General features: G+C 42.7%; 1 protein-coding gene across 1 annotated transcript in view; it reads left to right on the forward strand.

The window, feature by feature from the left end:
- Positions 1-7,921: 7,921 nt before the first annotated feature.
- The window catches only part of SPAG6 (sperm associated antigen 6), a 64,334-nt gene continuing 58,368 nt past the window's right edge, over positions 7,922-13,887 (forward strand). Inside the window, exons 1-2 of the mRNA XM_049626635.1 lie at positions 7,922-8,065; positions 8,151-8,246. Coding sequence (XP_049482592.1) covers positions 8,041-8,065; positions 8,151-8,246 — 121 coding nt within the window. The 5' untranslated portion in view covers positions 7,922-8,040. The remainder of the gene's footprint in view (positions 8,066-8,150; positions 8,247-13,887) is intronic.

Here is a 13,887-nt window from a genome sequence, read left to right on the forward strand (position 1 = left end):
TATATATATATATATATATATATATATATATATATATATTAGTATCTACTATACAGCTTGGGTACCTTTAATGAAATCAGTGAAAAGCTAAACATTTTCCAAGTTAGTGGAAACCAGATATTCTCATTCATGCATGTTTTTACCTAATTATATTTCAAGTCTGGTCGATTGTGCTAAAATTATCTGACAGATGTTTCCAGAATTCTAAGAACAATGATAAATTGTATATAAGAACTTGTAAGTTTGCTATTTTCCCACTAAAGGTGTCTGAAAATTGGTTTAAATAGCCATATGCAAGATGAAATTTTAAAGTGCCTTTCATACTTTCATACAGCACAGGCAAGACATTAGCTTCCTGCACAGTTCAACAAGAACGTTAAAGGGGCGAGTATTGGATGTTGCAAATCTACCAAGGCAATGCATCTTGAAATATCCTTTATCATTTAAGTCAGCTTTAAAACACAGTGAAAGTAGCTAATATGTCTTAATTAATCATATCTGATGGTAAACTCAAATCAACACGCATCCTAAAATGACTCTTAGGTATGATATTTTAAAAGGGGTTCACTTTCAAGCTTCACAAAATGTCAAGTTCATTAAATAAGGCAGTTTACTTCAAAGAAGAAAGTTAGCACTACTTGGTTCCTGGAGGCAACATAATGACCTGTAGCTTGCCCAAACACCCCACCACCACCTTAAAAATAGGAAAGCAAGGCTTTAGTGAAAAGTTCCCTTCTACGGTCTTTCAAGAAAGAAAAGCTCCAACAACTTGCTTTGGACCAAGTTAAAGAGATTATCTCCCTTTTTCATTACGACTGTGTCTTTCAATGAATTGAAGGATAAGATCAAAGTGCATTCATATTCATGTGAATTATCGCTATTGACTTGAATAATGATGGATTTCATTGTTTTATTTAAACTGAAACCAGAAATGCTGCTGCTTTTGAGTCTACACCCCTAAGGCTGTAGAATTTCTTCTATGAGGACTCAAAAGCCAAGCAATTAGGTCTGACAACCACGTCATTTCCATAATGTACTTCCGTACAGAGGACTATTTATTGGAATCGGTTACATTTCTATAGAATCCTACCACGCAATTTTTGACTCCTTTCCAACCTTCTGAAAAAGAAAAAGAAAAGAAAAAGAAAAAGAAAAAGAAAACCCCAAGTTTAATAAACACACTTCCAAAATACTTAAGTGTGACTCGTACTGGGAAGATAAAGTGATGTTTAGAAAGCATCTAGTTGTTCATGAATCAGAAAATTAATGTTATCAGTAATTAACTCAGGACAGTGTTTTTGCTTTGAACATGATGCATTACAGTTTGTTTTCTAATGTAACTGAAGAACTCGGTCAGAGTAAGCTTGGGAAAATGTGTTTACCAGCTGTTTCTTTCTAAATATGCCTCGTGACAATTTTCTTAAAATATTTTCACTTGGGTTCTCTTCAAACCATCCCATCATGTTCTATGGAGACAGAGGTTATGAGATGCACTGGACCCCAATCACTTTTACTAAATGTTCATTCTACTCAAATTATGCACCTATTAAAATTCTCATCACTTTGGAGAATACCTCTAAGGAAATTCATTACCACAAAGTAAGTTTACAACAGAATAATATAAGCATCCTTTAAAATAGATGTAAGAGAATGCATTTCATGAGCTTTAATATACACAATTCATATAGGCTCTCCAAACTTGAAGAGAGACTCTCGTGCAATACAAGTCTGTTATATTACCATGGTCTGCAATGGGCTCTGGGAATATTCTTTCCCACAAAGATAACTGATACTAGTTACTTGGTATCACTCTTAAATTCTTGCCACACATTTAAATCACACATAAGCACCACATTGTTTTTAAAGAGAATCAATGTTTTTCTATCCAATTGTGCAACAGAAGCCCCTCTATCTTCACTGTCCCCATTTGGTGTCCACAGTATTGTAAGGCACTCTTCAAGCCAAGAGTTTGTTAGTAAGTTTGTTTCCATTTGGGATTTGGCCATAAAGATAGTGGCATTATTTATATATTTCTAAGTCTATTCGAACTTCTAAGAACTTTACTCTTGACTTACAATTAAAATGAAAAGCAACTACGTAGTCTTTTACCAGAGAGGGGGGGGGGGGGGGGGGGGGGGGGGTGGGGGTAGTGGAGGAAACACTCCTAGAAGAAAAAGCATTACTTTATAATCATTTCCATTCTTGCTAATGGGAATGGTATTAGTATTTTCTTCATATAGGTAGTCATTAATGTTTTATCCATATGAGAACCTTTATTCTTCACCCCCCCCCAAAAAAAAAATAAATATGGGGTAACGTTGGAGCAGGAGACAAATTAAAGTAATCCAGCTTTAGCAATATTCAGATGTTTCCTCTAAAATACCGGTTTTAGATATGCTGTGCCGCCGCGCCTTGCATCCTAGTCTACGTTTTAGCGGAGCTCACTTTCGGCTCTGATAATCTCCGTGGGGGAAATCCACATGCAGAGTGGATAAACAGCCTATGCCGTTTTTTGTAAAAGAAACCTTGAAACTCTTCTCTCATTACTTTTGCACTGTTTCCTAGGGGTCAGAGCATAAAGTCAGTTGTTATTCAGAGTAATCATTGAGCAAGAAGTTTTGGGTTGGGACTTGATATAACAAAATGACGTCAAAAATAAAAAAAAAAATTGAGGTTCGCACATGCGCAGTGAGGTAGGGCTTTTTTTTTTTTTTTTTTTTTAAGTGAGCTTTTGGCTTTTCACCCCGCCTCTGGGATCTGGCCTGTGCCGCGGGGTCTAGGGAGCTGGCTGGTGTAAGGTGGTGCGGGGTTCCCTCCCCACCCCGGCAAAGAGAGTCTGAACCTCCTGGCTTCCCCCCGCTAACGGGGCTCTCTTTATAACTCCTGGCTGGACAAAGTCAGGGGGAAGCAGGGCCGACCGGAGCGGCCGCGGCGAGTATTTCTGGCTGCGCCAGCGCTGCGGGACCTCGGCTCCCGGCGTCCTGGTCTCCGCCCGCTCCGGGCTGGCCCCTGAGACTTGGCCGCACCTTTGCCGGGCCCACGGGTCAGCTGTGGCGCGGGGAGGCTCGGGCCGGGACCTCTCCGCGAGAGCCCGTGTGGCGGTGCGGTTCTTGCTGGAGGCCTGGCCCGGGAAAGCAAAACGAAAGGATAGAGGCCTTCTTTTTCCTGCAACCCGCCCCTCAGCAGACGCCGGCTGTGCGGGACCCGCGGCCCCTTCCCTCACCATCCCCAGGCCGGCGGGCCTCGGGGCAGTGAGGATGCACGGAGAGTGGGACTTCCCCCCCCCCCACCCCCGCACCCCACCTCGCTCGCACCCTTCGGCTTCGCAGCGGCAGAGCGCACAGCCAGCTCGGGGAGGCCCCGCGGGAGGGAGGCCGCCGGGCCGAGCCTGCGCCGCGCTTCCGCACTCGCGCCTTCGGGCCGAGCGCCCCCGCCTCTTCTTCCTGCCTGCGCCCCCGACCCTGACTCCCCCTTTTCGGCCTAGCCCGTGGCCTGGCGGCGGGGCCCTCGAGGGTTTCCAAACTACCGCCTGACCCCGGCCCCAACCGACTCCCGCGCCCCCTCCCTCGTTAGAAACTGCGCGGAGGTGCTCGTTGGAGTTTGAGAACTTGTGGACTAAAGGAAAAGCTGAGGACGTCTGGGAGTCCTACGTTCTTCCCTTCCCCTCGGGCCCCAACACCCCCCTCCGCACTGAACACAGTTGCCGGCCGGGGCCAGCGCCGTCGAGCCGGGAACCTCGTGTCCACCCGGCGCCGAGACCCGCCTGCGTCCAGCTTTGCGGAGCCGGCCGAGAACTTTGGGCTCAGAGTTGGCGGAGCCCCGCGCAGCTGTGGCGCTGGACCCGCACCTGAGGCGTGCGGGGACCGAGTCCTCCCAGGTCTTGGACCGGATGCAGGCGTGGTGGGCTCCAGGGGTCGTTTCCTATGTGACACCTTCCCTTCCATTTTTGTCTCTTGTATCCTGTACTAAGAAGAAGATGGGAAGGGAACAGTACCTACCTTCCCTGAGACAAGTCCAACAACGCCAAGGTTTTAAAGAGGTGGGGGGCATGGGAAGTGTTGAGAGAGTGGTTAACCTCTGTGTCAAGGAGCCCAGAGATCTCTATCGGGTGATGGGGGGGGGGGGGGGGGGTACAATTTTTAAAGAAAACTCAGTTCTTTAAAGAGATACACACACACACACACACACACACACACACACACACACACACACACTTTTATGCATGTCCCAGTGCCTATGTCAGAAGTCTACATCCATTTTTAGTATCAATCACTTTGTGCTATATGCTGCCTTTGGAAGCGAAATTATTCGTGTGTGGAATCCCCCTAACCACGGTTTACTTTGGGAGTGGAAAAGATGAGTCCAGTCTCAGCATCCATTGAATTACTGGAAAAGAAAGACATGTGCAGGTGTATCCTTTGGGCCAGTTCAACCACTGTCATCTTAATATTTTACTGACCTTATCCCTGAAACGTAAACACTTTAAAGTTTAAAATGTAAAGAACTGACTTTTGAAAGGCTTGAAAAGCAAAGAATAGGTAAGACAAATACTACATAAGCATAGAAATGTTAATCTTCTCCTCCTGGATAGGAGTGACCGAGTCTCTTTTGCACTGCCAACAAACCTAATGGCACAATGGAAGGTCTGTTGAGACCTAAGTGTAAAATCCTGATGTTTCCCCCCAAAAGACTGCCCGAGAAACATTTCAGGGTCATATGTTTGCTTTCATCATTATAGATAATACTTTGAGTCCCCTAATTTGGTTATGGGGTATGTAGTGCTTTTATTTTTAATTCAAGTATGCAAATATGGAGTTATTTCAGTAATTTTAGATTTGTTGGGAAAATGATTATTGTATTCTATAACTTGAATGATTACATGCAATTGCCAAGTGAATGCCTACTTCAATGCTAACAGTATTTTAATCCTTTGAGGGAGGGGAGAGGGAGATTTCCTATCTAGATAAAACCCAGTTAATTTTTCTTAAAGCCAAGAAGGCTTTTATTATTTAGGTGATGTAGATATTCTCATTTCTTCACCTAGGTTCCCCTAAGTCCCTTGTCTTTGCTTCCAAAGCACTTATGTGGTTTAGAGCAATTACCGCTCTTAAAACAGGGGCAGGCTGCAAGGTATACTTGTTGAATGAATTAACACTTTGTTTACATGTCTTTCTCCTACCTGATTTCATGTGCTAGGAGACAGGCACATTCTGTTATTAGCAATTGTCTGGCACACATTGATACTTAATATGTGTTTGGCTTGGTAGAGGAACACACACACTTGATTCACCTCCACAATTTTTTAAATGTGGATGTTAATATCTAATTAGCACACATAAAGCCTTAACTTTTAAAATTCGGCTAGGAGCTGAAGAAAAAAAATATATGTATGCTAAAATTAGCAAAATTTCTTTTAGGCATGGGTGGAATATATTCCCATGAAAATGGGATTTTTCTGAATTCCCTAAGCAGATTTTTAGAGAAAAAGAACAGGATATTTAAACTGGCTTTATAATGTTGTCTTTTTAAGTCTAATTTTCATAAGGAAAAAAATTAAATGCAAAAGTGAATTTAAAGTTACACATGACTAGCTTTTTACAAAAGGAGCCACAGGCTTCCAAAAAAATCTTTCATAGAAACACTTTTGCAATTTCTTCAGATAACATGTTTCATCCTCAATCAAATGTAGAGTTTAATAGATCAAGTACAGTGTATATCTGAATTTAAGGTCAGATGGTACTTTAAGAACAGTCATCTTAAATAGCACTTTTTTAAAACCTGAACTATCCTTTTGAACAGTTTTCTTTCTCATTACTTAACTGTTACAGGTGTGTATGTGATCATGGGGCATTCAATTAGCTTTGAAAAACAGAAGGTGTTTTATTTTGAAGTCAGTAAGTTGAAAAGTGGGTCAGAAAATATAGATTGGCTTTCTTGTCAGTAAAAGTAACCTGCTGCCATATTTTATATTTGAATTGCTGATACTTCATTTATATGTATATTATAATCATTCTGTTACATTTCTCCATTTAATTTTAAAGACTGTTTTTCAAAAAAAATCTAGAATAAAGAGCAAAGATCTACTTCTTTAATGTGTCCAATTTCAGATATAAACTAGGAATCCTATACTATGTTTTATTAGAAACAATACAATTTAACCCAGAGGCATTGTTAATGACAGATATTCAGAACCTATAGTTAAAAATAATTTATGTACCATTTGAACTGAAGCTTTTAAACTTTGTAGCATTCCATAAGTAGACTTGTATATGTACTGTAAGACTTAGACATTTTTTTCACTATCAAGTTCCTATCTCAACACTTTTAAAGTAGAAATCATACTAAAACAATTACTAAAAATGGCAGCTATGGTAGCTTGGGAGTTTGAATTATTTAAGGACTGAAACCAAATATGGAACCTTTTAGTTTTACGGGGATTTTTTTTTTCATAATGCAACAAGGAACTGAAAACAAAATTACAGTGAAGGTTTTATTTGCCATTTTAATTATTTGCTCAATCTGTTTTCCCCTATGTCTCTAAATGGGAACATACAGAAACTTTAATTTTAAAGGACCTCTTTCCTTGGAGAAGTGTGGCGATCATTGTGAAACTGATGACTTTGGAGTTAGGTGGAGGGATCGTGAGTATCACTGACTTCTGAACTTGCGGAGCAAAAGACCTCCACCTGCTCGGGGCAGAGCAGAGACCTGAGTGAACACACTTACTCTTCTCTCTTATTACTGGTCCTTTCCCTAACTACCTGCGGCTCCACTGAATATCAGGACTGCGTCAGAAAGCCCAAGTCAGGGGGAGATCTTAAAGATTATAGAGGACGCACCCCAAATATGAGAGCAGCTAAGTCTGCCTACTCCCTTCTATGGATGAGATATCAGGAAGTTTCTTGCCTTGTCACTACTCAGCAGCAGCCGTGGCTATCTAGTCCACTGACACCCGGAGAAATTGTAGTTTCTGATGGAGAAACATTTAAAATTGACACCCGTCATTGAAACATTTCCTATACAGTTTTCAGGCAAGCTAGAAACCAGTGACAAGACTAAGTGCTTAAGTTTTGTTAAAAGAAACTGGGTAAAAAAAAAAAAAAATTAAAGTTCTACAAGCTAGGGAAGTCTGGCTAAGATAATTAGAATCAAGACTTTCCAGGGGAAGATTCTCTCTCTCTTTCTTTTGGAGAGGTCATTTAGGCAACAAAATGAAGGCTGCATTTAAAAGACAAAGACAAACGTTTAAAACTCACAAAAGTGAGGAAGCCGCAAAGTTAGTAGTAACTAGGAGAAAGTCACGGAGGACAGGACATTTATCCTACTGGTTTCCCGTCTACTTTTCTCATTGAAACTCTAGGAGTTGCTCATCACATACTTTTAAAGCAGTATAATTAAAGTTATGAACATGGTTGGTCTCGACCCTCCGGGAATCCTGAAGCCAGAAATGCCAGGTGACATGAAAGCTGGATTAAAGGGGAAAACCATCTGGCTTTAAGGTTGCACTGACAATGTCTGCATCAGATGACACAAGGTCACACGTGAGACTTCTCTTGACCGTCTAAGCCAAGACGACTCCCCTGGCGTAGCTTTCTGGACTCTCGGGGTTCTCTTGGGGGCTCCCCCCAACCCCCAACCCGGACCCAGTCGGCGCCGCAGTCTGGAAGCTTCGCGGCTGGGGGTTCGGTGAGCACGGACGCCCGCACTCCTGGCGGACGCCCGTGGCCCGCAGCACAGCGACATCCACGGTGCACGACTGCCACGGCGACTGGGCGACTGCGGCTCGGCCCCCCGGGGCCCCTGCAGGCGCAAGTTCCCCCGGGGCTGGCCGCCGGCGCCCGGGACCGCGGCTGTGACGTCACGCCCGGGCCGGCCGTTGCCGCGAGACGGTCGCGTTCCGGTTCCGGTCGGTTGCCCGGGAGACGCGGGTACACAGAGAGACCCGGCTCCCGTCGGAGGCCGAGGCGTCGCGGCGGTCGCCCCCTCGGCGTCCTCGCAGGCCGGGCGCGGACCGGCCGCGTCGCCGCCGGGCTTGTCGCCATGAGTCAGAGGCAGGTGTTGCAAGGTAGGGCCCGGGGCGCCCCGACGGGGCTGGCGGCGGGGACGGCGGGGACGGCGGCTGCACCGTGTCTCTCCCCCCACCCCCGCAGTGTTCGAGCAGTACCAGAAAGCCCGGATCCAGTTCGTGCAGATGGTGGCGGAGCTGGCGACCAGACCCCAAAACATCGAGACCCTGCAGAACGCGGGTGAGCCCGCACCCTGACCGCGCGTCGCTCCGCGCCCCCGGCCTCGCCCCTGCACCTCGAGGTCCTGGTCCCCGCGGTGCCCCCTGGCCTCCCTCCCCTCACCCCGGATCCCGGGCCCCTTGTTGGCCAGTGTCCCCGGCCGCCTGCCTCAACCCCGGGCTCCCCCGTCGCCCCGCTCCCCTGCCGGCTGAGCTTTGGGAGAGGAGCAGGGTGGGGACGGGAGGGCGGCGTCCCTAAGTTCCAACAGCCCACCGCGGACGCTGTAGCTGGAGGGATTCGTTCTCTTGAGCGGGTCTTTCTGGGTGTGAGGCCGAGAGGGCAGAGCCTCCAGACGGGCGCGAGAGGGGCCCGGCGTCCCCCCCCTTGCATCTTTCTCACAACCAGGCAAGTGTCAGGCTGAAAGTCAAGGCCGTACGAACTGCCTGGAAGTCATTTTACACGAATGGGAATCCGCCTTAATCAGACCCATTTTAGGCGGGTGCCGTTGCCTGTCACCCTGCCTTTGATCACCTTCGACTTCCTCACACCAAAGGAATTCCAGAGCCGTGGACACATTATTTCTCGTCTTGCATTAGTGACAGAGCAGAGGTTTGCTTGAATAATTTCCAAGACATTCCAAGTAGGCAGAGTGTTAGCTTTGAGAGGTCCTTGTGGTGCTGTCATTTCACCGCCGCCCCCCCCCCCCCCCCCCCCCCCCCAGCCCGAGCTCAGGCAACCTCTAGAAAGAGGAAGGGGGGAGGGGGGCAGAGGGAGGTTTGCTTCTTATCAATTAACATAAGCAGATGGAGAAGATAATGGAAGCTTAAGGACGATTCCACCACCATCTGAACTCAAACTAAGGTAGCATTTGATCGCTACTGTGTTGTAAGAAGCGTTCAATGTATAGGACGTGATCTTTAAAACTCATTCAAATGAACACGGAGTTAAAAGAACTTTAAGAACGCATTGACAAGGCAAGAATGTTGAGACATAACGTTTACTCTGGCTTCTTTGAGGGGAATGACTGTTGTACCTAGACGGCAGTTTCTTCTGTCACTGAGAGGGATTTGGGTGTTTATTCCGTGTATGTTTTTGTAGGGGGAGGGGTTGTATTTGGAATAGAGAAAGTGTATTTGATAATCATGTTTTAAAACTCTTTGTTTTGGGATAATTGTGGATTTACATGCAGTTGTAAGAAATAATAGAGCTCCCCTGTGCCTCAAAAGTGTGTATGGTAGACAGTTGGCACTGACAAAAGTCCATCAGTTTTATTCGGTTTTTCCCAGTTTTGCTTGTACTTATTTGTGTGTGTGTGTGTGTGTGTGTGTGTGTGTGTGTCTGTGTGTGTGCGTTTAGTTCTATACAGTTTTATCCCGTGTGTATCCATCCAGATAGAGAACACTTTCTTACTGCCAGGATCACTTTTTTTTGCCCTTTTAGAACCACACCCACGTTCTTCTTGTCCCTAACCCTGGACAACCACCAATCTGTTCTCCTTTTGAAAATGTCAAAGTTGGTAATCTTTTGTTCTGTGTTTGTTTCATGTGGATTGTCTTCTGCATGTGTGTGTGTGTGTGTGTGTGTGTGTGTGTGTGTGCTTATGAGCAAGAGTATGTACTCCTCAAAGTACCCATAGCAGTGTTGGACACAGTATTTCATATATAGTGACTAATATAAGTTTATAAGAGCATATTATATTTTTAAATGCACTTAAGTTTTAGTTTTTCCCCCCTCTCAGTCCTACTCAGTTGCTTTTGTGAATGGGCACTTACTTTTTACACATATGTAATTTCTGAACTATGTGTATACTATATTTTAGCTAAACTAAAACATTTTTTGAAAGGGAAAATGATTGGCATTATTTTAAAAATTTGATACTGAAATACAGGGGTATAAATAACACTTAAGATACAGAGCATCACATTTTAGTATAACAGTGGCAGGTTATCTCTTCCTGTATGTGTACAATGTAGAATATGTTATGGAATTTAATCATTAGGCTAAGTGATCATCAAAGTATAAGTGACTTAGATATGACATCTTAAATAGCCACCTATTTCCACTCATGGTCTGGCTTATGAAGGAATGGAATACAAAAGGAATATAACAGTGTTTTGAAGTTGTCTGCAATGTTGATAGAATGCTAAGATTGTTTTTCTTGAGGAAAAATATTTTTAACATATTTCATGTTACGTAGATTCAACTTAAGCACTCCTTTAATAATTTTACATTAAGACAGCTAATGGATATTCCAATGGATTTATTCTTTTAATTAAAATAATCATAATCTGTAAGCTTTGTTATGAGCACTTACTGGTCTATAAACCATTCGAATGGTTTGTTCTTTTAAAAAAAATCAACATGGATTTTAAAATACTTTCGAAAGAGCCACAATATATATGCATCACTTGCCAAGCTTTCTTTTTTTTTTTTTTTTTTCCAGTCAAGTGACTTCATTTTGGTAGAATAAAATACCAATGCATTTTATTCCTGACTTTCACATACTCTCTGCATACCTGAGAGGGTTTTGTTTTCTTTTGTCTTCTCACTTTTCTCCTTTAATGAACTGCTTTACTAAATACATATCATGGATCCAAGATAAGGTGAAAAATATTTCCCATATAGACATCACGATAAATCAGTATTAGTTCACTTGTTGAGAATTTTTGAATTCATTCACTGTGGAAGGAACTTTAAAGGTAAAAACTTTCAATGGAGTTTTGTTTCATTTAAATCTCTGATCTTTTTCATTACATCTCTGATGTGCTAATAAGAATATTATGTCCCAAGTTAATTACTAAAGCAAACAAAGGGCTGCAAGGTGTCATCTTCAGAGTATTTGGACAAAAAATGATTTTGATTTCTAAACAAAATTGTTGCTAGAAAAAATGGTATACAATGTGTCTGTAACCTAGAGTTACTTTTTCCTTACTGAGATTTTGTTCCTTCTAAATCAGAAACATAGGTGAAAACATTACAAAGTTTAATGTTTGTTATAAAATCTCTTTATGCACCCGCCAACTCTGTACTTAGAACCAATAATACATCTGTACGGCTATTAAAAAATGAATTTTGATACTTCCCCCCCATCTTGAATAAGCAGTAACACATGTAACACATTGTGGATAGTAGAGATAATACACTGTTACTTCTACCAGTTGTTGAATTTCAGCAAATGGAGGTGATTGTTTAGTTGCAAAATATAAGAAACACGTTTTGTGGCATTTGGGAATATCAGGCCACTCTTAGGTTGCTTAGAAATTCTGTCTTTCATGGTAAGCTAATATACAAACTCCCCCAAAAATTCTTTTTAACCTGCTTAGCTATGTGAACTATTTCTGAAGCAGGGATTTATGTAAGAAAAATTGGGGGTAAAGTTTAAAGTAATACTTTGTAATATTTAACATGTAACCTATTGCAAAACAATAAACATTCCTAATCAGGAGTTATGCCCGTTTTCAGTAGAGCAGGAATGGAGAACTGCTTGACACTTTAAACAGGCATCTGCCTGAAGCTAATTTGCAAATTTAGGCAATTTGATGGGTTTAGAATTCAAGGAAATAAGTCTTATGTGTTGACACAAAATGATTTTCAATGTCCTGTGTCTGGGGCCAGGTGAAAATGTTCAGATTAATGATTTAGCATCTCAATTTGCTGAGAAGGAAAAGCCTGTAGTAAGCATTTGTAATGTGTTTAAAACAGCCTGGTAGGTACAAGTACCATGATTCTCTGTTCCAAAGGATATTGAAACTGAAAAGATAATGAGTAGAGCAACTTCAAAAACAAAAAACAAAAAGAAAAAAACAAAACAAAACAAAACCCCTTAACTAATCATGCTATTTAAATTTCATGAATATAAAAGGAGTCTTAGAAATGTGAATGCATGATAATTAAAGCACCGATCTTTTCTTAAAGGATAGGGATAGTGGTTTTTTGTGTTTTGTTTGTTTGCTTAAGCGGAAAACATTTCAGGAACTATAAAAATTCTGAACTTGTGTGCACTTAATAATATGTGTTAATAATATGCAATAATATCCTAAAAACAAGATTATTCCAAATTTTATTCTGTGTTCCAAACCCTTGTTCCTTCATGGACATTTATCTGCTTTGTTATCTAACCACTGGTATATAAGTAGAAAATAATATAACCAGGGCTAGGATCTCATAGTTTTCTTAGGAAAAACTGGATGATTTAAAAAAAAGAAAAATCCAGGCTATGGATGATCCTATAAGAGCGGGGCTTAGAAATGCTTAGAAATGGCAAGTTTGTGTGGGGAAATTTTATGTGACAAATCAATGTTTTTGAAAAGTTATTTGAATATTTCCTAACTCCTCTTTACATTTCAATGTTTTTTCATGGCTTTTGCTGCTCTGACTAGAACTTTTCCTATACTTCTTCACCTAATTAATTTCTGCTCATTCTTCATGGCTCTGTTTAGATGTTGATTCCTCAGGGAAACCTTCCTTGAGCCCTCACAGTAAGTTAAGTCTCTTGATTTATGCTATCCTTGCTCCTAATATTTCTTTTCAATGATACTCATCACGATACTCATCACGATTGATTTAGTTTCTGTTCTCTCCACAAAATGTAAATTCCATGCCTAGCATAATGCTGAGCGTGGGGCAGAGATTCAACATATTTAAATAGAATGAAAGAAGGAATAATTATTTTTCTAAGTGTTTTCACATCTCTTTAAAGGTGTGTTGTTGTAACAGGTCAGGTAGGTAGAGTACGACTCTTGAGTGTGGATCCTTAAGCCCCCAAATGGTCGGATAATTGCCTTCATCACAGACAAAGTCAGTCCTGGCCAAACTGAGACTAGTACATGTTTCTTAATCGTTGCCTGACATTGCACTCTTTCTGCGTACCTTGTAGGTATTAGCTATTTCTGGCTGGTTCTAGGAGTTCCTAACCACCGTTAAAACAAGTCATCTGTTTAGGCCTTTGGGTACCAATGGCTGTCTAGTAATTGTGTGTAATTGGCTTTGAGGTCTCCTAGAAGACCATTATGGGAGCTTGACTGGAGGCCGGACGCAGAGGAGTAACTTTAATTGAGAAGTAGCTAGAAGTAGCTAGAAGTCTGAGGGAGTGGGAGTTGGATTTAGGGCTTATGCTGGACTCAGAATGCTAGAGGACCTTTCGGCTTCCTCGGGCTTCTAAGGGAAGCCTTATCAAGCCAGAAGCTCTTAAAAAGCACCCCAGGAGAAGTGAGTAAGCCACTGGAGGTTGCAAACCGAGATAGCACTTCGGAGAGCTGTTAGACGGAGTGAGTCCCCGCTGGGATCGGGGAGAGGGAGAGCGCAAAGGAAAGACTCCACCAGAGCCCGAGGTGGTTGGCTGCCTCGGCCTGCCTGCTCCCCTGGGCCTTCGGACAACACGGGAGGTAGAGCACTGGAAGAGGCAGGCACTTGGTACTTGTCGGCTGGTCGATGTGAGCATGTATTTAACGCTTGCCTTTGTGTTTTTTATTTGGCCATGCTTTGTGTGAAGGACTTTTACTCTCTGTTCATTGAGGTCAGATCTTCGGGGTTTCTACTGAGATGAAGTGGCTCTAGGAGAAACCCAGGGCCACACCTTGAGAAAAATTTGGTCTTGCATTGCGGTGGGTGGGAACGGCTCCTCTGAACGTGTCAGACTTCCCTAATTTTCAGGTGAAATCTT

Source organism: Panthera uncia, chromosome B4, assembly GCF_023721935.1.
Source record: "Panthera uncia isolate 11264 chromosome B4, Puncia_PCG_1.0, whole genome shotgun sequence".
In the NCBI taxonomy this organism is placed as follows: Eukaryota; Metazoa; Chordata; class Mammalia; order Carnivora; family Felidae; genus Panthera; species Panthera uncia.